General features: G+C 43.7%; 1 protein-coding gene across 2 annotated transcripts in view; it reads left to right on the top strand.

Moving 5' to 3' along the window:
- Positions 1–9,651: 9,651 nt before the first annotated feature.
- The window catches only part of LOC109898838 (multimerin-2-like), a 29,321-nt gene continuing 11,426 nt past the window's right edge, over positions 9,652–27,546 (top strand). The window contains exons 1-2 of one of the 2 annotated variants that reach the window (XM_031835805.1): positions 9,652–10,109; positions 22,069–22,191. In XM_031835805.1, the coding sequence (XP_031691665.1) occupies positions 9,742–10,109; positions 22,069–22,191 (491 nt within the window). In that variant the 5' untranslated portion in view covers positions 9,652–9,741. The remainder of the gene's footprint in view (positions 10,110–22,068; positions 22,192–27,546) is intronic. The other variant, XM_031835804.1, reaches the window with a different exon arrangement.

The raw sequence follows: 27,546 nt of genomic DNA, 5'->3' as shown, positions 1-27,546 counted from the left end.
ATGTATTTGTGTTTAGTGAGTCCCCCAGATAAGAGGCAGTAGAGATGACCAGGGATGTTCTGTTGATAAGTGTGTGAATTGGACCATTTTCCTGTCTTGCTAAGCATTGAAAATGTAATAGGTACATTTGGGTGTCAGCAAAAATGTATGGAGCAAAAGTACGTTATTTTCTTTAGGAATGTAGTGAAGTAAAAGTTAAAGTAGTACAAAAAATATAAATAGTAAAGAAAAGTACAGATACCCCAAAAAACTACTTAAGTTTAAAGTATTTTTACTTAAGTACCACTGTCCCCAACCCACTACACTATCATACACTGCTAATGATATTCCAAAAGGTAGGCCTGCTATATGTAAAACCTTAAATAAAAAATGAATAATAATCATTTCACCTTTATTTAACCAGGTAGGCCAGTTGAGAAGCAGTGCGACAAAAATAACAACACAGAGTTACACATAAACAAATGTACAACCAATAACACAATAGAAACATCTATGTACAGTGTATGCAAATGTAGAAGAGTAGGGAGGCAAGGCAATAAATAAGGCATAGAGGCTAAATAATTACAATTTAGCATTAACACTGGAGTGTCACACTCTGATCTGTTTCACCTGTCCTTGTTATTGTCTCCACCCCCTCCAGAAGTCACTTGTTTCCCCCAGTGTATTCATCCCTGTGTTTCCTGTCTCTCTGTGCCAGTGTATTCATCCCTGTGTTTCCTGTCTCTCTGTGCCAGTGTATTCATCCCTGTGTTTCCTGTCTCTCTGTGCCAGTCTATTCATCCCTGTGTTTCCTGTCTCTCTGTGCCAGTGTATTCATCCCTGTGTTTCCTGTCTCTCTGTGCCAGTGTATTCATCCCTGTGTTTCCTGTCTCTCTGTGCCAGTGTATTCATCCCTGTGTTTCCTGTCTCTCTGTGCCAGTCTATTCATCCCTGTGTTTCCTGTACCTCCTGGACTCTGAACTGGTTTTGACCTTTTGCCTGTCCACAACTATTCTCTTGCCTACTCCTTTTTTGGATTATTAAACATCTTAAACTCCAACCATCTGCCTCCTGTGTCTGCATCTGGGTCTCGCCTTGTGCCATGATATGGAGTGATAGATGTGCAGATGATGACGTGCAAGTAGCGATACTGGGGTGCAAAAGAGCAAGAGGATAAATAACAATATGGGGATGAGGTAGTTGAGTGTGCTATTTACAGATTGTCTGTGTACAGGCACAGTGATCAGCACAGGAGCTGAGATAAGGCAGGGCTTTACCTAGCAAAGACTTATAGATGACCGGGAGCCAGTGGATTTGGCAACGAATATGTAGTGAGGGCCAGCCAACGAGAGCATACAGGTCACAGTGGTGGGTAGTATATGGGGCTTTGGTGACAAAACGGATGGAACTGTGATAGACTACATCCAGTTTGCTGAGTAGAGTGTTGGAGGCTATTTTGTAAATGACATCGCCAAAGTCAAGGATTGATAGAATAGTTAATTTTACGAGTGTATGTTTGGCAGCATGAGTGAAGGAGGCTTTGTTGCGAAATAGGAAGCGGATTCTAGATTTAATTTTCGCTTGAGCGTGGCTGAGGTGCACCCATGACAAGCTCGGAAACCAGATTGCATAGTGGAGGGATTCGAAATGGTCGATGATCTGTTTGTTAACTTGGCTTTCAAAGATTTTAGAAAGGCAGGGCAGGATGGATATAGGTCTATAACAGTTTGGGTCTAGAGTGTTCCCCCCCTTTGAAGAGAGGGATGACAGCTTTCCAATCTTTGGGGATCTCAGACGATACCAAGAGAGGTTGAACAGGCTAGTAATAGGGGTGGCAACAATTTTGGTGGATCATTTTTGAAAGAGTGGGTCCAGATTGTCTAGCTCGGCTGATTTGTAGGGATCCAGATTTTGCAGCTCTTTCAGAACATCAGCTGTCTGAATTTGGGTGAAGGAGAAGCGGAGGCGGCTTGGGCAAGTTGCTGCAGGGGGTGCTGAGCTGTTGGCCGGGGTTGGGGTAGCCAGGTGGAAAGCATGGCCAGCCGTAGAGAAATGCATATTGAAATGTTCAATTATCGTGGATTATCAGTGGTGACAGTGTTTCCTAGCCTCAGTGCAGTGGGCAGCTGAGAAGAGGTGCTCTTATTCTCCATGGACTTTACAGTGTCCCAAAACATTTGGGAATTAGTGCTACAGGATGCAAATTTCTGTTTGAAAAAGCTAGCCTTAGCTTTCCTAACTGACTGAGTGTATTGGTTCCTGGTTTCCCTGAAAAGTTGCATATCGCAGGGGCTATTTGATGCTAATGCAGAACGCCACAGGATGTTTTTATGCTGGTCAAGGGCAGTCAAGTCTGGGCTGAACCAAGGGCTATATCTGTTCTTATTTCTATTTTTTTTTATTGGGGCATGCTTATTTCAGATGGTGAGGAAAGCACTTTTAAAGAGCAACCAGGCATCCTCTACTGACGGGATGAGGTCAATATCCTTCCAGGATACCCGGGCCAGGTTGATTAGAAAGGCCTGATCGCTGAAGCGTTTTAGGGAGCATTTGACAGTGATGAGGGGTCGTCGTTTGGCCGCGGACCCATTACGCACGAAGGCAATGAGGCAGTGATCGCTGAGATCCTGGTTGAAGACAGCAGAGGTGTATTTAGAGGGCAAGTTGGTCAGGATGATATCTAAGAGGGTGCCCATGGTTACTGATTTCGGGTTGCACATGATAGGTTCCTTGATCATTTGTGTGAGATTGAGGCCTAGACTGGGCCTAGATACTAATAGAGCTACAATACAAATCTTCGTGTCTGACAACCACTGCTTATTTCCAACAATATGAAGGTGATTGAGTGCTGGAGTGCAACCTGAAAAACGATTCTTTACTTATTCCATGATACGCAACAAAACATTTGCGTCTACACACCTGCTGTGTAAAAGTGTTATTGTCAAGATGTAAATTGGGGGTTCAATCATGTGGTTAAAAAAATCCTGTGAACGTTTGTTGTCTGTCTTTGGGAATTGGGCTGGGTTGCATGGGTTAATATATTTGTTTGGTCACGTTGTTGTGAAAACCAAAAATTACAAAACGGTCACATGAGGCGGCAGGTAGGCTGGTGGTTAGAGCATTGGGCCAGTAACCGAAAGGTTGCTAGATCGAATCCCTGAGATGACAAGGTAAACATATGTTGTTCTGCCCCAGAACAAGGCAGTTAACCCACTGTTCCAAGGCTGTTATTGTAAATTATAAGTTGTTCTAGACTTGCCTGGTTAAATAAAGGTTAAAAATAAAAACATGGAAGGGCATCAATATAGGACCCATGCATCTGACGTCCCCCTCATGAAATGGAGAGGGAGGACCCATTAGAAGGTGAGTGCTAAATTACACACAGTGGTGGGTTGTAGCATTCTGATGTCCTCACTACGCAGGCCTACACACTGTTACGGCCCAAGTTCACTGTACATGGATACTGATACAACAATCCAACCGACAGAGGCACTGTATCAGTCCCCTAAGTCCAACAAAACAATGGCTATCAATGAAAGAGTCAAGAAAATATGTTAGTTAAGTTTTGATCTGGCAGCAGATAATAACAGCTGAGGCAGCAGGATGTCAATACCATTTGGACTAATCATACCACTTCACGACTGCCCAGGTTCCTAAACAGACCCGCTCACCATTTGCCCATGTTATATCAGCACTAATAGAGCCAACTATAGTCTCTGAACCTCCAGAGAGCCATCCATAGAGCTACATTATTGTGTTGGTAATAAGCTAAAGCCACTTCACAGCTATTACTCAAGTCTCCCCATATCATTCTCCACTTTCGACTCCACTTCAGGGAGTGGGAGAGAATAATGCAGTGCACTCTCACTGTAGTAGCTACTGTAAATTGGATAGTGCAGTTAGATCAACAAGAATTGAAGCTTTCTGCCAATATCAGATATGTCTATGTCCTGGGAAATGTTCTTGTTACTTACAACCTCTTGCTAATCGCATTAGCCTATGTTAGCACAACCGTCCCGTGGAAGGGACACCGATCCCAAAGAAGATTTATTTTAAAGAGAAGACACCTGTATCATGTCAGATGTAGAGTTGAAATGTATTACATTTTGAGTTTGCATCCCAATATTAAACTTCATATACATCACAGAAGACTGAAATAATACAAAACTGTTTGACATAGAAACACTGTTTTTTTTCAATCGTGTGTATTAATTATAAAATTATGAAAAATATGAATTACATTCCACCCATGAGGCCACGTAGTAATTTGACTGCAGGAAAGGGCTACAATGCACTGGAACCTGTCATCAAATGTACACAATTCCCTATACAGTCATTAACACAATTAGACTCACACAGAGACCCAGCCTACCTCATTAAACGTATATTGCATTTAGGAATATATGAATGTACACTATGCAGTGAAATGAGTTTCCTTGAGAAATATGATGACAAGGGAAATAGGTCGCTTTCTCTATTGTGGGTCCCATGTGGGGCGACCCCTTTGGAACTCCTGTGGGGACTCCTTCCTAAAGGATAACATCAGTAACCCGGTACAGGAGATGCTTGAAATACCCCAAGGTTGTGTGACTCTCCCAAAAGTTTTCTAACATAGCTGGAGACAAGCTAAATGTCCAACTTTGATTCTTTGTAACAGGCTTCCTTTTGTTCCACACATAGCCCACCCATACTGATGGTGAGATTTCTGGGCCCCACATGAATTAGAGAAAAGCATCCTCTTGGTGCCTTCGCTGTTTGGATGAGGAGTCCATGTGTTACTGGACCATTATAATCTAAATACATGAAAGCCCCCGAAAAAAAACTGTCCAATTATGCACATGAGCAGTTTTCAATTAGAACTGTAGTGTTAGTTCAGTATTTTATGGGAAATCATTTAATAGAAAAAGACAAGCAAAACAAATGGTTCAAAGAAATCTTGAGGGTAGCCTATATTAGATTATAGTTTCTCAGGAAGTGCTAAATAATAACATTTTCCAATAGCCATATCAATATCACTGTCCATGTTGCTGCGTGGCGCAGTGGGACACCGCTAGCAGACCGTGCTGGTGTCATGGCTGGCTGCTCTGAAGTAATATCTGTTGCGTCTCACGTAAAACATTTTATGGCCTTGTCTGCCTTCCTCTCCCTGCTGTAGCCCTGCTTTGCCGCTGCTATACGACTATACACAGGTGCATGATGGGAGGGACTGCAGCGATGCGCTGGTCTGCAGGGTGTGGTGGCTGCAGCCTTGGCATGGTGGGTCTGTCTGGAACTAACTGGCAGCAGGCCCACTATTTGGGCCTTTATGTATCACTGCTCTGAATGCAGGAATTTGGTGGAACTGGGAATAGGGCGAGGATCATTTTCTTGCAACCATGGGGAACTCTTTCTAGAGATCAGTTTGTCTTATTTGTTCCATGAAATGTGTTTGAGTGGGTTGTTAGAGTGACACAGCACAGGGGCTGCTGGATCTCGCATATGTCTCAATACAGCTGCGTCTACCACAAACACAAGCACACATTAACAGACATTGGGACACTTCTCAGATCGTTTAGACCTTTAGGTGAAAGAATACCATGCCATAGTTTGAGGAGAGTGCACCATTTTGAACATGAAAACAGTTATTAATAAACAAATTAGGCACATTTGGGCAGTCTTCATACAAAATCTTGAACAGAAATGCAATGTTTCGTTTGATCAGTCTAAAACTTTGCACATACACTGCTGCCACCAAGTGACCAAAATCTAAACTGCACCTGGGCTGGAATAATACATTTTGGCCTTTCTCTTGCATTTCAAAGATGATGCACAAAAAAATATATAATAGAACGGTTGTTTTTTTCTTTGTATTATCTTTTACCAGATCTATTGTGTTATATTCTCCTACATTCCTTTCACATTTCCACAAAATTCAAAGTGTATCTTTTCAAATGGTACCAAGAATATGCATATTCTTGCTTCTGGGCCTGAGCTACAGGCGGTTAGATTTGGGTATGTCATTTTGGCCGAATATTTAAAAAAAGGGGGCGGATCCTTAAGAGCCATGTGTGTGAGGTGTATACATTTGTTTCAAAGTAGATTTGTTTAAGACTACCAAGAAATACTCTGTGTGACCCAGATGTAGCCCACTGCAGTAAAAGGTTAAAGGGATACTTCATCCAAATGACAAAATTACACATTGGTTTCCTTTCCCTGTAAGTAGTTGGGGGCAAGGTATGGCAGCAATCCACACTTTGGTTAAGTTTCCCTGGCACTGTTTCCAAATGCTAATGCTAACAATACCATGTACGTCATTGTACCGATATTAGCCAAATCATCTTTAAATGAATTTGTTGAGCTACACAATCAATTTGGAAATAACGTGCGAAAAATGCTACAATAGGTACCATGAATTGCATAGGATTTGTGCCAAAAATTCTAAAATGTTAGCATTTGAAAACACTGTCATGGAAACTAAACCAAAGGATGGATGCTGTCCAATATCCCTTTTTCATATCTACCATTGGAAACCCATGTAACATTACAACCACTGTTGATGGACAGGACATGCACTTTACACTACAGTACTTCATATACAGTTATACAGCTATAAAAACATAATAACACAGAGATCAGTAATGACCAGAGCTCTCCCTCCTGGCCTGTCCCGTCTGGGCGACCTCTCTGTTGGCGGCCTGTTGATCCCCAGCCCCAGCTAGCCAAAGCGGCGGGCACCTCTCCCCCCAGGGTGTTTGGCAAAACAAGGCCCCGTCAGCTCTCTGCGTGTAAAACTAGTGCCACCTGCTGATGATACAGTGAACACTCACTCTGTCTTCATTTCTCTCTCAGCTCATAATTTACCCTGTGGTCCCTAGCTGCTTGGCTGCAGCCAAGAACACCAAATTAAGTCTTCGATCACATGGACACCCGGCAGGGAGGGGCCCCACTACTAGAGCTCCACCTGGATGCAGACAAGGACAGTAAAACGATGTTGCTATGGAGAAGAAGAAACACGTTACCTTTCTTTTCGTCTTCAACAGTAAGAACCTAGTGCAGAATAGCTTACGGTGTCGAAGCGTCTTACTGTATCGTTTATCTTACTGTATCGTTTATCTTACTGTACTGTTTATGATCATGGTAGTCTGTCTATTTTAACAGGCTACAGTCTCTCCTCATACATAAGGGTGGGATTTCAGGTCCTGCTGCTACTAAAGAGTTACAGGGCTATCCACGTTAAGCACCTTAAGGAGCACCGTAAATCCTACTATGGCGAACAAGTCTGTCCCAAACACTGGGAAAGATAGTAACAGCAGCAGCACACATTCCAATGTCAACTCTTAAAGTTAGTGGGACACTGACACCGTCACCTCTCCGAGGTCGTCGTGAGTAAGGTCTTTAATCAGGTCAACACCCTGCAAGGCTGTGGTGCCCGACGATATTCCCGGGCGTGTTCTCGGAGCTCGGGACATCTGGCAGGCATATTCATATTTAAGCCTCACCTTGTCCCAATCCGTAATCCCCACGTGTTTTATGATGACCACCATCGTTCCTGTTCCCAAGAACTCTTAAGGCTTCATGCCACAATGACTACCGGCCTGTAGCACTCACGTCTGGAATCACGAAGAGCTGTGAGTTGTGGCATGAAACTCCATCATCCCAGACACCCTGGACCCACCCCAATTTGCATACCACCCCAACAGAGCCATAGATGACGCAATGTCAAGTCCTCTCCACACTGCCCTCGCCCACCGAGATGAGATACGCTATATACAGGGACAGTCGATACCTATGTGAGAATGCTGTTCATTGACTACAGCTCAGCGTTCAACACCATTGTCCCCTCCAAGCCTCCACCATTGTCACCAAGCTTATAGGACCCTGGGACTGAACACCTCCCTCTGCAACTGGACCCTGGATCCTGCCACGCTGGCCCACAGGGCTGTGTGCTTAGTGCCCTCCTGTACTCCCTGTTCACCCAAGACTGCGTGGCCACCCACGAATCCAACAGCGGATTGCTGATGACACGACGGCGGTGGGCCTGATCACAGCTTGTATCCCCAAGCCAGAAGACTACTAAATAGCTAACTAAAAATCCTACAATCCTACAATTCGCATTTTGTCTGTCATAGTTGAAGTGTACCTATGATGAAAATTACAGGCTTCTCTCATCTTTTTAAGTGGGAGAACTTGCACAATTGGTGGCTGACTAAATACTTTTTTGCCCCACTGTAGATAACAAAATGCCTACACGGACTATCTGAGTTGACCGTTGTATTTTATTTTTTGCAATGTCTCTATGCACATCACAAGACTCTACACACACACACACACAACCACCCACATACAATCATCATATACGTTGTTGCTACTCTTTTTATCATATATCCTGACGCCTAGTCACCTTACCCCTATACATATCCACTTCTATCACTCCAGTGGCTCTCAAGGTGTGCAGCGGTCTAAGGCACTGTATCTCAATGCTAGAGGTGTCACTACAGATCCTGGTTTGATTCCAGGCTGTATCACAACCGGCCGTGATTGGGAGTCCCATAGGGTGGCGCACAATTGGCCCAGCGTCATGCGGGTTAGGGTTGGCCGGGGTAGGCCATCAATGTAAATAAGAATTAGTTAAATGTTCACATTGTATATATGGTACTGGAACTGACTGTCCCTGTATATAGCATACTTTTTTATTTCTTGTGTGTTTTTGTTCTACCTTATGCTATTTATAGTATTACATTGTTATTGATTACTGCATTGTTGGGGTTAGAGATTGAAAGAAAGGCATTTCACTGTACTTTTGCACCTGACATTAAAAACTTGAAACTTAACATGGGAGTTACATCACTCAAATATTGGAACATCCATCGACATGGCAGCAGATGTATGATAAACCGAAAAACAATACAGTTTCAACTCAAACACTAACTCATCTGTGACCTAAACAACAATGGAACATAACTAGGGAACTTTCAATCAATTCTTTGGTTTAATTCAACCCCGGGTTGGAGGATTCCCGGAATCAGGAGGGAATTAGCAGTAAATTTGGAATCCTCCAACCAGGGAATTTATTGAAGTTCCCGGAATGTTGCAACCCTAGTCATAACATCATTAATCTTCCCACTATCTATTTAAAAACGGATTACTCATATGGGTCAGTGTGGGGGTCTGTGTGTGATTGTGATGCATAGAGACAGAGATAACTAGAGGGAAAAGTCTCTCCTATGCAGATACATTTGACTGATTCCCTCTATCCTCTGGTCAACAACCCTTTACACTCCTTTAAAAGACATCCAATCTCCCGCTCTCTCTCCGCCCTAACATCCCTTTCCTGCACTCCGCCAGTCAGAGGAAGAGAGACAGAGGTGAGGTGATAAGAACATAAGAAATGGGCCGCTTCCTCACCGGCCCGGCTGGAGTATGTGTGTGTATGCGCGCGTGTGTGTGTGTGGTGAAGGTGGTGGTGGGGGTCCTAACGGCATCTCCAGCCTGCGGGCCTGAGGGAGGGAGGGGATGGGTCGGTAGGAGGCTCATTTCCGAGGATTGTTAGAGGGCTTTGAAAAGGGCTTTGGGTGGCTGGGGTGTGAGTGCATGTGTGTGTGAGTGAGGGGAACAGTGGGAGGGGACTCCTAGCCAGAGGAGGAGGAGGGTGACTTTTGAACATGGGGGCGGGGTATTTCCAAAACGTAACTCTTTAAAAACAAATAGCAGTCCCGGAGAGATCTCAGACACTTTTGGCAGCTAGCTAGTGTGGATAGATCAGGATCAGGCAGCGTAGCAGACATGACAACTGTGGGGGAACTGATGCTGCTGGTGCTGGGGCTGCTGGTGACAGCTCATTGTGAGGTCAGGGCCAGAGATCCAGAGGTGGAGGAAGAGGACCCAGGCCTGCCTCTGGAGAAAGAAGGCTTGGGTACCCAGGGGATGGGGGTAGGAGTCCATCCTGAACCTGGGGGGATTGACTTTCCCCACCTCAGGACAGGACCCCGTGGCCACGAACCTGATGTGCCTGGATCTGCCCACCACCCTCTGGGGTATGGGCCACATGGACAACCCCATCAGGTTGGTCCTGGAAAAAAAAACCTGGGTCTGCTGCCCGAGGAGAGTGCTCCCCCACCAGGAGAGGGAGGGAGCTACCCAGCCCGCACTGGGTAAGTGTTTATTCACAGTAGCTAGCCACCTCTCAGCTGACAGACAGCCTGTGCAGACACGTATTTATAGGAGAAGGAAAACACAGGAACAACCACCTGTGGATTGACAAACACACACATGCACTTCGCAGCATGCACATCAAACAGAATATTAAATGTTTGGTCTACCAGCATGTGTATAATAACAGCTACCACCATATATGTGTGAAGCAGGGGTGCTGAGGTGCTGCAGCAACCCCTGAAAAAAAGGGGGAAAAAATGTATGTTTTTCTTCACAAAAGTAGGCAACAACAACAAAAAATCCCAGCACCCCCAAACATCTTCCCGGCGGCTATGGCTACTACCCACGTTAAGAACGTGGAGCAGCTCACATATACAGTTTAAGTCTGAAGTTTACATACACCTAGCTAAATACATTTAAAATCAGTTTTTCACCATTCCTGTCATTTAAACCTAGTAAAAAATCCCTGTCTTAGGTCAGTTAAGATCACCACTTTATTTTAAGAATGTGAAATGTCAGTATAATATAAGGCAGCGCCTGCTGCCTTCCTTATACTATAGTATAGTATAATATATAATGCTTTTTCAGTTCTGCCCACATATTTTCTCTAGGATTGAGGTCAGGGCTTTGTGATGGCCACTCAAATACCTTGACTTTGTTGTCCTTAAGCCTTTTTGCCACAACTTTGGAAGTATGCTTGGGGTCATTGTCCATTTGGAAGACCCATTTGTGACCAACCTTTAACTTCCTGACTGATGTCTTGAGATGTTGCTTCAATATATCCACATAATTTTCCTGCCTCATGATGTCATCTATTTTGTGAAGTGCATCAGTCCCTCCCGCAGCAAAACACCCCACAACATGATGCTGCCACCCCGTGCTTCACGGTTGGGATGGTGTTCTTCAGCTTGCAAACATCCCCCTTTATCCTCCAAACACAACGATGGTCATTATGGCCAAACAGTTCTATTTTTGTTTCATCAGACCAGAGGACATTTCTCCAGAAAGTACGATCTTTGTCCCCATGTGCAGTTGCAAACCGTTTTCTGGCTTTTTTATGGCGGTTTTGGAGCAGTGGCTTCTTCCTTGCTGAGTGGCCTTTCAGGTTATGTTGATATAAGACTCGTTTTACTGTGGATATAGATACTTTTGTACCCGTTTCCTCCAGCATCTTCACAAGGTCCTTTGCTGTTGTTCTGGAATTGATATGCACCAAAGTACGTTCATCTCTAGGAGACAGAAAGTCTCCTTCCTGAGCGGTATGACGGCTGCATGGTCCCATGGTGTTTATACTTGCGTACTATTGTTTGTACAGATGAACGAGGTACCTTCAGGCGTTTGAAAATTGCTGCCAAGGATGAACCAGACTAGTGGAGGTCCACATTTGTTTTCTGAGGTCTTTGCTCATGTATTTAGATTTTCCCATGATGTCAAGCAAAGAGGGACTGAGTTTGAAGGTAGGCCTTGAAATACATCCACAGGTACACCTCAAATGGACTCAAATTATGTCAATTAGCCTATCATTAGCTTCTAAAGTCATGACATCATTTTCTGGATTTTTCCAAGCTGTTTAAAGGCACAGTCAACTTAGTGAATGTAAACTTCTGACCCACTGGAATTGTGATACAGTGAATTATAAGTGAAATAATCTGTCTGTAAACAATTGTTGGAAAAATGACTTGTGTCATTACTTGTGTCATTGTACTAACCGACTTGTCAATACCAGAGGTGGGACCAAGTCATTGTTTTACAAGTCACAAGTAAGTCTCAAGTCTTAGCACTCAAGTCCCAAGTCAAGACAGGCAAGTCCAAGTCAAGTCTCAAGTCAAGATTGTCAAGTATCAAGTCCTAAACTTTGAGTTTTGAGTCCTAAACAAGTCATAATGTGCTCTTTACCAAATGTAATACCATTTCATATTTTTAACAAGAGTACATTAGTATATTACATTTACGCAAATCATGAATGCTTTTAAAAATATCTATATATTTATTACTTTCCAAATAAACATTATATTTCCATGGAAATACATGGGTAGCTATGAGAAAGACACCCTCCCCAATAGTGATCGACTATCGAGGATCGCTATGGGGAGCAATTCGGCAATGTAGGCTTGTACACAATCGCCCAACACACACACACACACACACACACACACACACACACACACACACACACACACACACACTGTGTGGTTATAGTAGGCTAATGTATGTCAATGGTTTTAGGAGCAGCAGTAACATCAGCCAGGATTTAGGCTACCAACTGCCTAGCCAGTTGTAGCTCAATCTTGGGTGCAATGATCACGTTCCTGCACTGACTGACTGTGTGGAGGCTCATTGATTTAACGTTACATTAACCTACACTAGTAAAGTGATAACATATATAGCTGTCTGCTATATTAGCCACAACTTACCGTTCTTTGTGCAGCTTCAAATGTCAAACATAGTTGGAAATTTTGCTACTCCGTCTGTAATTTTCTTCCCGCATGTTTTGCAAGTTGCAATCCGTTTTTTATTGATACAGAGGTGTCTTTATATCTGAAAATAATAATTTTGGGTATCATCTTTCCAAGGGCTCCATCTGAATTCACCAGCCAACGTTTCTCTGCACTGCCACACACAACTTTTTCTCAGATGGCACAATTTGATTGGCTGCTGCCCAATTCAAACTGTAATCTGTTAAATGAAGAGTTGATGGGATGCACACTTTTTTAATAGCATAATTTTTTATATTTGGGCTTGGGGAGGGGAGGGTATCAAGTCCAAGTCAAGTCACGAGTCATTGGTGTTAAAGTCAAAGTCGAGTTGCAAGTCATCATATTTGTGACTCGAGTCTGACTCGAGTCCAAGTCATGTGACACGAGTCCACACCTCTGGACAAAACTATAGTTTGTTAACAAGAAATGTGTGGAGTGGTTGAAAAACTACGTTTTAATGACTCCAACCCCAAGTGTATGTAAACTTCAGACTTCAACTTTATGTGCAGTGCCCCAGAAATATGGATTTTTTTTATGTATTTGGGGAATTTTCCCCCCCTTTTCTCCTCAATTTCGATCTTATCTCATCGCTACAATCAGCATGAAGCTTGAGCTGATGGGGTGAACTAAACCAAGGTAAAGTCTTTTAGTTAACTTTTACATGTGCCCTCCTCAGCAGAACTGCTGGGATTTCACTGCCTTGGTTTGGCTGGGCTTCTTGTTAATGTGCTCTCTCCAGTCCCACCTCACCAAAGTGTCGAAAGTAGGCACATGGTTTTCCTTACCCGAGCTTAATCAATCACAATTCATCTGAATTGCATAGAAAGCCATAAGAGAGCAATAGGTTTCCTGCAGTTTGTGCTCAGAGCCCAGGCTGCCGGCGGAGCCTGATCTTTGCCTCCAGAGCTGAGTTACTGGACATTTCATTATTCTAACCTGGATACATACATTACACCCTAAATTGCAGCGCAGCTAGCCTGATCCGCTGATAATGTGCTCCCTGAGGAGCTAGCTCAAACAGCTAGCGATTATCCCTCCTTTAAGAACAGCCATTTAAACGTTTACTTAACGACATCGTTCAAAGAAGACCTTTTTCTTATGTGTCACCATCATTACTGTAATGGAGTTCAGGTTTGGGCCGGCCAGCGTGTAGCCTGTGATATCTCTGAGGGACAGGTTTGATTGGATCCTCTCGTGCTGGAGGAGGTCAGTGAGAGGTTCACCCTGTGTGTGAAAAACTCTTAATCTGCAACAGAAAAAGTGAACTGTCTTTTGCAAACTCTCAACTCAACCAAGGTTCATGGTTCGACTGGATATGTGAGAGGTATGCATACAGTCCTTCCTCTTCAGTGTAAAAAGAATGAATCAATGTGCTTCGGCCTTGACGTCTGTAAACACATTGGTTGTTAACAAAAAGAAAATCGAGAAATTTCAATGACTGAATACCTCGGACTTATGAAGAGCACTGACCGTGCAAAGGAAAAATGAAACTGTCGATAAACGTGCAGTCCAACAAAGATGTATTAACAGATGAACAGAGTGGATATGTGAGTGGTATTCAGGCATTCAAGGATAAGCAATACGGAAGGCTGTGAGGCCGAAACATCTCTTCTTCTAAACCGTAAAAAAAAAAAAAGATGTTTTTTTACAAACGTATATTTGTTCGCCAAGAGTGTGTGAATACGTTTAGCATATGAATAACACTGATTTAAAGGTCAGATATCTCCATTTATTTTAGTGCTGAATGGTTTTCAGTTTAGTGTTATTGGCATGTTTTCATCCCCAGGGTGTAACAGCCCCTGTTGTTTTGGTGAGTGCTCAGGGTCTAGGTGATATATGTATATATATATACATATATATATGTGTGTGTGTGTGTGTGTGTGCATGGGCGCATATGTGTGTGTGTGTGCATGCGTGCGTGCGTATGGGCGCGTATATGTGTGTGCTACAGTGCTAGGATAATTCCCTCCTGTGGTGTAGACAGTGCACTTCACTGCTGAGTCCGAGGCCGTTTCATTCTGCACACTTCTGGGCCCCCAAAATGCATGTGTTAGAACCCAGGTGGTGGGCGAGGAATGTGGATATACGAGGGGCGTTGGGATGGATGGTTCACGGCTGACGTGAGGCATTGGGTCTTTGGTACGCATGGGAAGCTCTGAAAGGCCACAGACAGCGAGGGAGTGAACTGTAGACCTGTGTGGACTACTACAATCTAGCTAGCAAAACAGAACAGAACTATGCAGAAGCAAAGAGGAGCAGACCCAGAAAACAGGCTAAACAACTCATTACAAGAACCCATGAAAACAGGAAGTATGAGGGAGGGGTAGTTTACTGCTTAAAGCTGTTTTCAACAATTCTGCTCAGATATTTAAATGCAACGCAGCTCGTTCTAGTGTGGGATGTTACACCGGTGACGTCATCGCTAATGGCGAAGCTCCGTAGACATAATTAACAGTCGCTTAACGGCAATTATAATTTCCGCAAATGTCTTTCATCAAGCACTCTCATTAAAATCAACATAATAGTAAGAAAAGCTAAAGGAATGAAATCAAGACATGAAAGTGCAGCCCATGTCTAAAGCCTGGCCCTCCTGCTGGGGTCCATCCCTCAGTGGCCCTTCCCGGACCACTCGGAACAAGGTCATTCCCGACCCATCACCAACGCAGCCAATGGCTGTGTGTCCGGAATGGACGTGTGGAAAAGCCTGCTTATTGCTGCTATGCTCTCACGTCTCTCTAAAACATGTCCTAAAGGAATCAGCTTCGATTCCCAATGTGCTTGGCCTCGCCGCTCAGCCACTGGCACAAAGGCCTTTTGTGAACAGCCGGGTTTCAGAGTCCATGTCGACTCAATGGCTAACAGGACCCCCATACCCATCTGGTTATTTTCTCTTTTCGTTTCTGAATCAACATAATCTGCAGCAGTCAGGGTCCTCTGCAGAATTGAAACACTTTGAACACTCTCCGACACAATGTGGCTTTTCTTGAAAGCAAAAAATTAAAAATCATAATAATGGCCACTAGTGCAGCATAAAGGGGATGTTGTTATCCAGGCCAGCTGTACTGTATAAGAAACAAGCAAAGAAGAGTCCTGGCTTTGAAACCCAGCCAAAATAACATTGTAGATCTACTGTTAATATTAGTTCTTCATTTATCTTGCGAAAGGAGTATCTGGTCTGGTGTTATTGGTACTATAAAACATCTATGAATTAGTTAAATGACATGACTCTTCAACAAGACTACAGAGTCTCTTAACTTAGCTTAGTTACACCCTTTTTGGAAACCTCAGCTCCTCCAACCCAGAGGCCTAATCAACCACCCAGGACGCCATGATTAGACTGTGGGAGAGGACAGTGTCCCTGTGGGAACACAGTCCTAGTATCATATCACCATAATAGAGAAACTCACCACCAAAGCTGTATGACAGAGCTGTATGAAGGTTTGTCCAGTGAATTTGCAGTGTGTGTGTGTGTGTGTGTGTGTGTGTGTGTATGTCTGTGGGTATACTGTGTGGTGGAGTGTCTCAGGATGGAGTAGGTTAGCGCTGTGTGAGAGCGTCAGATGCTTCCTTCCTGGTCGGAGCCAAAGAGGGGTGATGTTCTGGGAGTTGTAGGCCTACAGGAGGTATGACCACGGCTATTGTGCTCTCCCAGAGATGGCACTTCATGATTTCACAGCAGACCAGGAGGAAGCGAGACCGGGCAGCTCTGACTCAGATCTGCCAAGCTAGTAGCACAGTGGTGGGGAATGGAAGGGACAGATATTGGACATTGACAAATTGAAATTCACATTGACAAATTAGAATTTCCAATGAAAAAGTTCAACTTTACAAGCAGTCGGTGGGAACCCTAATTCCTAGACTGTGAAAGCACATTGCCATTGGCTGGTAAGAATCTAGTATCCGCTTTCTTCTCAGCCAGAAAGGGAGTGCACATTTACCTTGGGAGGGCAGAAAGGGCAGACCTCAATGTTCTCACATTGTAAAAGTTTAATATTATTGTTCTACTGTGAAATATCAAAGACGGGATCAAGCGCAGAACACTGTTTGTGACACACTAGAGGCCAAAACAAACTTAAAGTATCAGTGACCCTCTAGACAATTCACCAGGCATTCCACTCTCTGAGTTTCCATTCAGTCCTGTTGAACGAGGATGTTGCTCAAAATGTCCTTTGTTTTTGTATGGGAAGGGACAGTCTTTCCTTGTATTTACTTTCTTATTTGCTTTCGAATGGCAATCGTCATGTACTGAAAACTTGTTAGACGAGCTTGTTTGCTGTGGCACTGTTTAGTCTGTGTAAGGGTGAACACCGTCGTAGAGCTGGAGGCTGTTAGGGGGTTCAGGAGACCTTGTTCTCTCAGTTTATGAAATATAAACTTAGTACTGGGTTGTGACACCCCTCCTCCCCACTCTTTATCCAGCAGGAGTTCCCCTCCTAAAGGGGGTTGTAGCTTACTGGGCCAAGAGAAAGACAGTCTTGGATCAGAGTGAGAAAAGGTGAAACATCTTGTAAACGCCAACTGTCTCGTTTCTACACATTCTCTGTCTCTGCAGTGTAAAGTAAGTCTCAAAACGAACCGCAGTGGTATGTGTGTCTGTACAGTACATGAAGGACTTCGGCAACACTCTAATGTCAGGGCCACAACGATGCAGCCACTTGCTTGTTGCCTTGGAAACAGATGAAGTATTTTGATTTAATCCTCTCCACTCCTCTGCAGCTGCACCCCTGGGACGTCAAGGCTCTTTGTTTGGTCTGGCCTGGACGCAGAAGTGGTGGATTAGAGAGCCAATGACACAGACATGTTGAGAATTCCAATACAAGGTCTTGTGAGTCCCATGGGGGGGGGGTTAGGCTAAGAATGGCACACATACTGTACATACATACGACTTAAGGTTCCTCTTAAGCTTGAATGGGTGAGCCAGAACAGATAAAGATTGTCCTTTTTCGGGAAACTCCTACTCAAGCACGCAGAGTTACTTAATTCAGCCTCCATACAATGCTACACACCACAGTGGAAGGGAGCGGTTTGGCAGCCACTTTGCCTCGCCTCACAGGTTCAGCGAGGTAAGCCAGAAAAAACACCAAACACCAAACACCAGATCTGACATGTCACACTCTACCACGTCAGTTTGAGGGGCCCCAGGCCGACCTGTTCGCCTGGTGTTTAGTAAACTCTGTCTCCTGGTTGATGGGACAGAGGGGCGTGAGGTTTGTCTCAAACAGACTGGTCGAGACAGGGCCACCCAGGAGCAGTGAAATTCATCCCCCTCTGCACCTGTCTCACCTGGTGTCAGGGGCGAGATGACCCCTGCAGTGTTGTAGACTGACCCCTGGCTATCCTATACCTTCTCTAATGGGTTGCTTGGACAGTCTGGGTCTGAAGCAGGTTATTTTTTATTTTAATTTTTTTATTTCACCTTTATTTAACCAGGTAGGCTAGTTGAGAACAAGTTCTCATTTACAACTGCGACCTGGCCAAGATAAAGCATAGCAGTGTGAACAGACAACACAGAGTTACACATGGAGTAAACAATTAACAAGTCAATAACACAGTAGAAAAAAAAGGGGAGTCTATATACATTGTGTGCAAAAGGCATGAGGAGGTAGGCGAATAATTACAATTTTGCAGATTAACACTGGAGTGATAAATGATCAGATGGTCATGTACAGGTAGAGATATTGGTGTGCAAAAGAGCAGAAAAGTAAATAAATAAAAACAGTATGGGGATGAGGTAGGTAAAAATGGGTGGGATATTTACCGATAGACTATGTACAGCTGCAGCGATCGGTTAGCTGCTCAGATAGCAGATGTTTGAAGTTGGTGAGGGAGATAAAAGTCTCCAACTTCAGCGATTTTTGCAATTGGTACCAGTCACAGGCAGCAGAGAACTGGAACGAAAGGCAGCCAAATGAGGTGTTGGCTTTAGGGATGATCAGTGAGATGCACCTGCTGGAGCACGTGCTACGGATGGGTGTTGCCATCGTGACCAGTGAACTGAGATAAGGTGGAGCTTTACCTAGCATGGACTTGTAGATGACCTGGAGCCAGTGGGTCTGGCGACGAATATGTAGCGAGGGCCAGCCGACTAGAGCATACAAGTCGCAGTGGTGGGTGGTATAAGGTGCTTTAGTGACAAAACGGATGGCACTGTGATAAACTGCATCCAGTTTGCTGAGTTAGCAAAGCTCAGTGCAGGTTTGTGCTGGTAAGGGAGGGTCAGAAGGGGAGAGCCGCTGTAGCAAATGAAGGTCAATGGGGGCCAAATGGAATAAGAAGGCATAATTAACCAGAAATGGAGATAAATTAATACCTGTGGAATTCGTTGAAATCAAATCTGCTGGTAAATTAAAGTGACTACAATTTCCCTGATTAGATATATGCAGACAGCAGTGTGAAGGTCCTGGCAAGAAAGACAGCCCATAGATGATGTCTTGGCCCAGTCAGTAGTTGCTATGTGCTGAGAAGGCCGGGTTGGAAGCAGGGGATGGTTCTTTCAGCACTACCCTGGAGAGAAGCCAGGCGGGTGACTCACCGTGCCAGGCCTGGGCACTGAAGCTGGCAGTAAAAGACCCATTATATAGTAATGAAGGGTAGATAGGGGCCAGGAGGGAGACTGTCAAACATAAAAAGCAATTCTAAAATAGAAAAGGGTTAAAAACGTCATAAGAAATGACAACCACCGAAACAATACGTTCTTCAAGAGTCCAACAACACCCAAATAATGTTGCAACGACACCCAAATAAGGTTGGATGAAAAGGCAGATGCTGCTGAAATAGATTTTTATTTTTGGCACTGTTAAAAATAAATCAAAATGACTGTTAGATTATGGGAAGTCCAGTGGTCAGTGCCGGATGCTATGTTTGTAGCCTTGACCTGTAGAGACAGGAAGGAAAACCACAGAATTGCAAACAAGCAAACTGTGAGACAGCAGCAGTAGCTGCAGTCGTTGAGGGAGAGAGCGCTGTAAGCCCAGGAGGAAGATAGACCTTCACCCCAGAAACCTACAATAGTATAGAAGAACAACTTCTGTCCATCCAGGATGGAAGTTCTTCTTTGGCATCACCTTACATTTAAAGAGTGACATACACATACAATCTCACATCACACACGTAAAACAGTCAGTTCAGCATACTGCATACACGTAAAACAGTCAGTTCAGCATACTGCATACACGTAAAACAGTCAGTTCGGCATACTGCATACACGTAAAACAGTCAGTTCGGCATTCTGCATACACATAAAACAGTCAGTTCAGCATACTGCATACACGTAAAACAGTCAGTTCGGCATACTGCATACACGTAAAACAGTCAGTTCAGCATACTGCATACATGTAAAAGTCAGTTCGGCATACTGCATACACGTAAAAGTCAGTTCGGCATACTGCATACACGTAAAACAGTCAGTTCAGCATACTGCATACACGTAAAACAGTCAGTTTGGCATACTGCATACAGGTAAAACAGTCAGTTCAGCATACTGCATACACGTAAAACAGTCAGTTCAGCATACTGCATACACGTAAAACAGGACATGGATACATTCACTCACAACTGACAGCTGCCCCAACTGCACTGTTAAAATAGATCGACACGTACATATACCGATACAATTGACATTGCATTTAGTAGTCCATCACCTTCGTCTTGGCCATGGGCATGCTAAAGCGCCAGCCAGAGGGAAGCCTTTTGAACTGAGGGTGTAGAAGGTGGGAGGAGGTCGCCAACGATGCCAAGAGTGTGCAAAGCTGTCGTCAAGGCAAAGGGTGGCTACTTTGAAGAATCTCAAGTATAAAATATATTTTGATTTGTTTAACGCTTTTTTGGTTACTACATGATTCCATATGTGTTCTTTCATAGTTTTGATGTCTTCACTATTATTCTACAATGTATAAAATAGTACAAATAAAGAAAAACCCTGGAATGAGTAGGTGTGTCCAAACTTTTGACTGGTACTGTACTAGAATAATGTTAATCTGTCCAAACTCGCGTGGTAGATAGATTGGCCTGAATGATATGAGCATCTCATAGTCTCTGGTGAACACTTGTTCAATCACAATACACTGTGTGGCCCAAGTATTAACTACAAAGATACACAGCTGCCAGCTATTGATTTATGTGATGTTGTTTTGTCTCGATCTGCTCTGATTGCTGTGTATCCATTAATGTTCACATCAAACACCCTTGCCTTACCTGATTGTTGTTCTACAAAGTCAAAAACGGAAACTAAGAGGAAGCGAGACTCAAGCGGTGGTGTCAGGAACAGACTACGGAAGGCGGGGAAACCGTCACCCGCTCCCAGTGTTCACCATGTCAAATGTGGGGAAGCCGTCACCCGCTCCCAGTGATCACCATGTCAAATGTGGGGAAGCCGTCACCCGCTCCCAGTGATCACCATGTCAAATGTGGGGAAGCCGTCACCCGCTCCCAGTGATCACCATGTCAAATGTGGGGATATTGTCCTGCTTGAGCCACGTTTCTGTAAAGCAGATTGCTTGCTTTTCCCAAAGTCGTCTTCAAATTGAACCTTGGCCGCTAACTCATCCAGTTTATTATTCAGTGACCGTACATTTGCCATGGTGATCACTAGGAGCGGGTGACGGCTTCCCCACATTTGTCATGGTGATCACTGGGAGCGGGTGACGGCTTCCCCACATTTGTCATGGTGATCACTGGGAGCGGGTGACGGCTTCCCCACATTTGACATGGTGATCACTGGGAGCGGGTGACGGCTTCCCCACATTTGACATGGTGATCACTGGGAGCGGGTGACGGCTTCCCCGCATTTGATATGGTGATCACTGGGAGCGGGTGACGGCTTCCCCACATTTGACATGGTGATCACTAGGAGCGGGTGATGGCTTCCCCGCATTTGACATGGTGATCACTGGGAGCGGGTGACGGCTTCCCCACATTTGACATGGTGATCACTGGGAGCGGGTGACGGCTTCCCCACATTTGACATGGTGAACACTGGGAGCAGGTGACGGCTTCCCCGCCTCCGTAGTCTGTTCCTACCACCACCGCTTGAGTCTCGCTTCCTCTTAGTTTCCGTTTTTGACTTTGTAGAACAACAATCAGGTAAGGCAAGGGTGTTTGAGGGTGCGAGCTTTATCTTTGAAAGAGAGCAGATTCTCACGGGTGTAACGTTAGGTGACGGTGGTTGTTTTACTCACTGGCTCCATACAATCTCCGTTTGTCATTGTAAAGCTTTTTTAATATTACAGCAATCAGGATGAACAGGGTCACACATGCCATGTACAATCCACTTTAAAACTTGCGACGCACTTGGGACTTAACAAAACAAAATAGAGCGATATAACTATAAACAAAAGGACAGGGTCTGGCAGCAGCGCCGTGCCCCTAGAGGATGTAATATCTCTCCATAGATTCATCTCAACAGTCTCCCAGTTTCCAGTGTCATTACACACAGAGATTGCACAGTATCAAAGGAATGGCGCTGTCTCTCTCTCTCTTTCAGGAACTGGTGTGCATTCGTGCACCGCCGCATTGTCACCACGGCCGTCTCCTGTGGCACGGAGGAATACACCATCAAGTCTCAGAGCCCCTGTCCCAACGGCACACCTGACTGCCAGCTTGTCATGTGAGTTCATCCCAATGTGCATTCAAACGTCAACTCAAACCACATACTAACAGTACAATGCATTATATTACAGATTGCATGATGCACACTCAGATTCTCCAATCTCCCACACACATCTTGTGTATTTTTGTATGTTTTATTTCAACTTTATTTCGTCAAGGAGTCAATACTGAGAGCAAGGCCTCTTTTACAGATGAGCCCTGACTGACAGAAAATACACATCAAAATATCAATACAAAATACGAAACACGCTCATAACAAACACACACATTCATTCATTCGTAATAAGGTCCTCAATCAGCTTTCTGAATTGCAATAGAGGCACCAGAACATCACATTTAAGAACATTTTGAAACTTGTTCCACGTATAAGATACATGAAAACTAAAAGCTCATTTACCTACAGGTGCATTCGGAATGTATTCAGACCCCTTCCCTTTTTCCACATTTTGTTACGTTACAGCCTTATTCTAAAATGGATTAAATAATGTATTTTTCTCATCAATCAACAAACAATACCCCATAATGTCAAAGCGAAAACAGGTTTTTATACATTTTTGCAAATGTATAAAAAATAAAAACAGCAATACCATTGTTTACATAAGTATTCAGACTCAAAATTGAGCTCCGGTGCATCCCTCTCCATTCACAGCAAGCACATTAAGTGTGTGCCCTCAGGCCACTACTTTACTACCACATACTGTATCTACAACACAAAATGTGTGTTTGTGTCTCTTCACAGTCCACGCTGTTCCATAAGGTGTATTTTTATGTTTTTACATCAGTTATTTGATGTGGAATAGACTTCATGTAGTCATGGCTCTATGTAGTACTGTGCACCTCCCATAGTCTGTTCTGGACTTGGGGACTGTGAAGAGACCTTTGGTGGCATGTCTTGTGGGGTTTGCATGGGTGTCCAAGCTGTGTGCCAGTAGTTCAAACAGACAGCTCAGTGCATTCAACATGTCAATACCTCTCACATGTTATGATGAAGTCAATCTCTCCTCCACTTTGAGCCAGGAGAGATTGCCATGCATATTATTAATGTTAGCTCTCCCTGTACATCCAAGGTCCAGCTATAATGCCCTGTTCTGAGCCAATTGCACATTTCCAAAGTCCCTCTTCGTGGCACCTGACCACACGACTGAACAGTAGTCCTGTTAAGGAGTTGCCTTCTGTTAAGAAGGCAGAGCAGCGATTTATTACAGACAGACATCTCCCCATTTTAGCTACTGTTGTATAAATAACATATGTTTTGACCATGACAGTTTACAATCCAGGGTTACTCCAAGCAGTTTAGTCACCTCAACTTGCTCAATGTCCACGTTCTTTATTACAAGATTTAGCTGAGGTTTAGGGTTTAGTGAATGATTTGACCCAAATACAATGCTTTTAGTTTTAGAAATATTTAGGACTAACTAATTCCTTGCCACCCACTCTGAAACTAACTGCAGCTTTTTGTTAAGTGTTGCAGTCATTTCAGTCACTTTAGTAGCTAACGTGTATAGTGTTGAGTCAACCGCATACATAGACACACTGGCTTTGCTTAATGCCAGTGGCATGTTGCTAGTAAAGATTGAAAAAAGTAAGGGGCCTAGACAGCATGCCTGGGAAATTCCTGATTCTACCTGGATTTTGTTGGAGAGGCCTCCATTAAAGAACACCATCTGTGTCCTGTTAGACAGGTAACTCTTTATCCACAATAGGGGGTGTAAAGCCAGAACACATACGTTTTCCCAGCAGAAGACTATGATCGATAATGTCAAAAGCTGCATTGAAGTCTAACAAAACAGCCCCAGGGTATTTTTAGCAGCAGTCCTTTGTGTAAGTGCATGTTGAATGTCCTTCCCTTTAAGCAGGGTATTTTTAGCGGCAGTCCTTTGTGTAAGTGCATGTTGAATGTCCTTCCCTTTAAGCACGCTGAAAGGGTGTTTCAATTGTAAAAATAGCATTGTATCTGGTTAAACACCATTTTCCCCAAAAGTTTACTAAGGGTTGGTAACAGGCTGATTGGTTGGCTATTTGAACCAGTAAAGGGGGCTTTACTATTCTTGGGTAGCGGAATGACTTTTGCTTCCCTCTAGGCCTGAGGGCACACACTTTCTAGTAGGTTTAAATTTAAGATATGGCCTCCCGAGTACCTACGGTGAAGCATGGTGGTGGCAGCATCATGCTGTAGGGATGTTTTTCAGCGGCAGGGACTGGGAGACTAGTCAGGATCGAGGGAAAGGTGAACTGAGCAAAGTACAGAGAGATCCTTGATGAAAACATGCTCTAGAGCACTCAGGACCTCAGACTGGGGCGAAGGTACACCTTCCAACAAGACAATGACCCTAAGCACACAGCCAAGACAACGCAGGAGTAGCTTCGGGACAAGTCTCTGAATGTCCTTGAGTGGCCCAGCCAGACCTTGGACTTGAACCCGATCGGAAATCTCTGGAGAGACCTGGAAATTGCTATGCAGCAACGCCCCCCATCCAACCTGCTAGAGCTTGAGAGGATCTGCAGAGAAGAATGGGAGAAACTCCCCAAATACAGGTGTGCCAAGCTTGTAGCAGCATACCCAAGAATACTTGAGGTTGTAATCACTGCCAAAGGTGCTTCAACAAAGTACTGAGCAAAGGGTCTAAATACTTATGCAAATGTGATATTTAATTAAACAAAATATTTGAAATGTGCAAAAATGAAATGGATAATCAACAAGGGCTATGGAAAATAGTGAAGGACATCACCTTCCATAGGCCTATTTATTTGGCAAGACAGCTGTGCATGGCTGCATCTCACTGTCGAAGACTATATGATATGTTTTGGTTACTTGGCTCTCCATTCACTTTTTGTTTGTTGTGTTTGTCTACTGTTAATGTAACTAGCCTAAATATAGATTGTGTCATGACTTTATTGACCTGATATTTTGTGTACTTGTTACCACTGTTTTGTTCTGTTCACATTCATTTCACAGTTATGTCGGTATTCAAAGCCAAACTGCTATTCAGTACTTTTGTTTGCAAGCATGAATAACTAGGCTACTACTTTCAGCATTTAGTTTGCATTATTTTGGTAAGACAGCTGTGTGTACGGCTGCATTCACATAGGCTGTTTGTAATAGGTGAATTACCCCATCTATCTTGTAGCGTATACTCATTACCAAAACGGCCTAGCTGTAGGGCGCTGTCCATTGTGCTGATACAGCGCAGCATAGATTGGTGTGAAACCTGTAGTCTACCTGTCACTTCAAAAGCACTCCATGATCTCAGAGTCTCACCATTTGAACTTTGTTTACTGTGATATAGCGTAATTATATAAGCAGAACTCAATACAATTCCAACGCAAGAACCCCCAAAAATTGTGCCCCCTCGCCAGTTTCAACTGCCCCTTAGTCACTTTATCCTGGCCCTGGGTCTACTGCCCATCACAGGCAGGTAAAATGAAATCAAACGCTGTGTGTGGTGCACCTTGGAAGGAACCACTTACTAGGGAGAATAGGGGGGTTTACTCTTTGCCTGGTCCAGTGAGTGTGCCCACTCCGCAAAATACCGCTGACAGATTTAAAAATAAAAAAATCTCAGGGGGCACTTGCCCTTGTGGCCCCTATGGGCATGAAGCCTCTGACTGTAACTAACACATATCATATGAAAACCTTATTACTACCACTGACATTACTACTGCCGCAAGTACCATTACCACTACTGCTATTATTTCACAACCATCCATATTTCAAGACGAGCACGCACACCACATTTACTTCAGTAAATGGTATTTTTCTAGTTTTATTTTGTTCCTTTATTAGGATCCCCGTTATCTGTTGCTATTGCAGCAGCTACTCTTCCTGGGGTCCACACAAAACACGAAACAATACAGAATATTAATAGGCAAGAACAGAGGTATGTACCTGTAAAATAAGAATAAGGTCCTGTACTGACATAAAGCTATAAAAACACAGAGACCTATACTCTTGGCCTAGATTCAGTAGCATCATCATACATACAGTACATACAGGTAACTGCCAAAATAAAGGAAACGCCAACATAAAGTATCCTAGTAGGGCGATGGGCCACCACGAGCCAGAATAACTACAATGTGCCTTGGTGTAGATTCTACAACAATCTGGATCTCTATTGGAGGGATGCGACAACATGACAAGGTGAAAACTCTATCAATGTGCTCTTGAGCAAGGCACTTAACCCTAATTTGCTCCAGGGGCGGCATAGTGCTATGGCTGACCCTATAAAACAACACATTGTACTGCTGCTATCCGGTGTATGCGTCAATAAATTATATTTTGTATTTTTTCCTAAAGAAATTCCATTATTTAGTGTTTTGTTGATGGTGTTGGAAAACGCTGTCTCAGGCGCCACTCAAGTGTCTCCAATAAGCGTTCAATTGGATTAAATTGGATATTGATCACATTCCGACCTCTATTAGAAAAGGGGACCGTCTTAAACAGCTAAACCAAAGGGACAGTTTTTGGATTTACAAACTACAGGCCACTAAATACCCTGGTTTAAATGGAGATATGGATTTCTCACTTTTCCTGTCGGGTCGTGAGAGGTTCCTTTGCTGTCATCTAGTGGGCATATTGCTCTATTGCCCTCAGCTATGTTTAGACGGTTGTGGTCCATGTCTGATCTGGTGTACTATAAAATAGATGGCTCTCCTATTCTTACCACTTTGCCTGGTCATATTCAAGGTTAGACCAACTTTTCTAGGGGATATGATGCTTCTAGCCTTGATTTGCATTTTGATAAGGTTTCACTTTTTATTGTGTAAAGTACTGCTTACTATGTGTTGTTCTTTTAACTCTAGAAGCATTGTCCTCTTCAAATCAGGGCTAATTGTACAACGCTTTTCAAAAGAGGACATTGTATTATCATATCTTTCTACTCCCTGGTGAAAGCCACACAGCGAAAACGCGTCAGTTATTAATCTTTGTTTCTATTGAACATGCCATACAAATAAAGGCATTTTAATTAATTATATGAAGAGCGCCTCGGTCCTCTTTTCTTTTTGAAGAGTTCAATTGGATTGAGATCTGGTGACTGAGATGGTCACGGCACATGGTTACGGCACATGGTTTGCATCATTTTCATGCTCATCAAACCATTCAGTGACCCCCCCCCTCGTGCCCTGTGGTTGTGGGCATTGTCATCCTATGTGGGTATAGCTATGGTAGTCAAAATAATGGCCAACCCAGCATTTTTTATAGCACGATGGGATGTTAATTGCTTAATTAACTTAGGAACCACATCTGTGTGGAAACACCTGCTTTCAATATACTTTGTAGCCCTCATTTACTTCAGCGTTTCCATTATTTTGGCAGTTACCTTTGTGTCAGTTTACATCTACATACACCTTATTT

This window comes from Oncorhynchus kisutch, linkage group LG11 (assembly GCF_002021735.2).
Source record: "Oncorhynchus kisutch isolate 150728-3 linkage group LG11, Okis_V2, whole genome shotgun sequence".
NCBI lineage: Eukaryota > Metazoa > Chordata > Actinopteri > Salmoniformes > Salmonidae > Oncorhynchus > Oncorhynchus kisutch.
The sequence above is the reverse complement of the archived record's forward strand: the minus strand, read 5'-3'. Positions and strand labels throughout refer to the sequence as shown.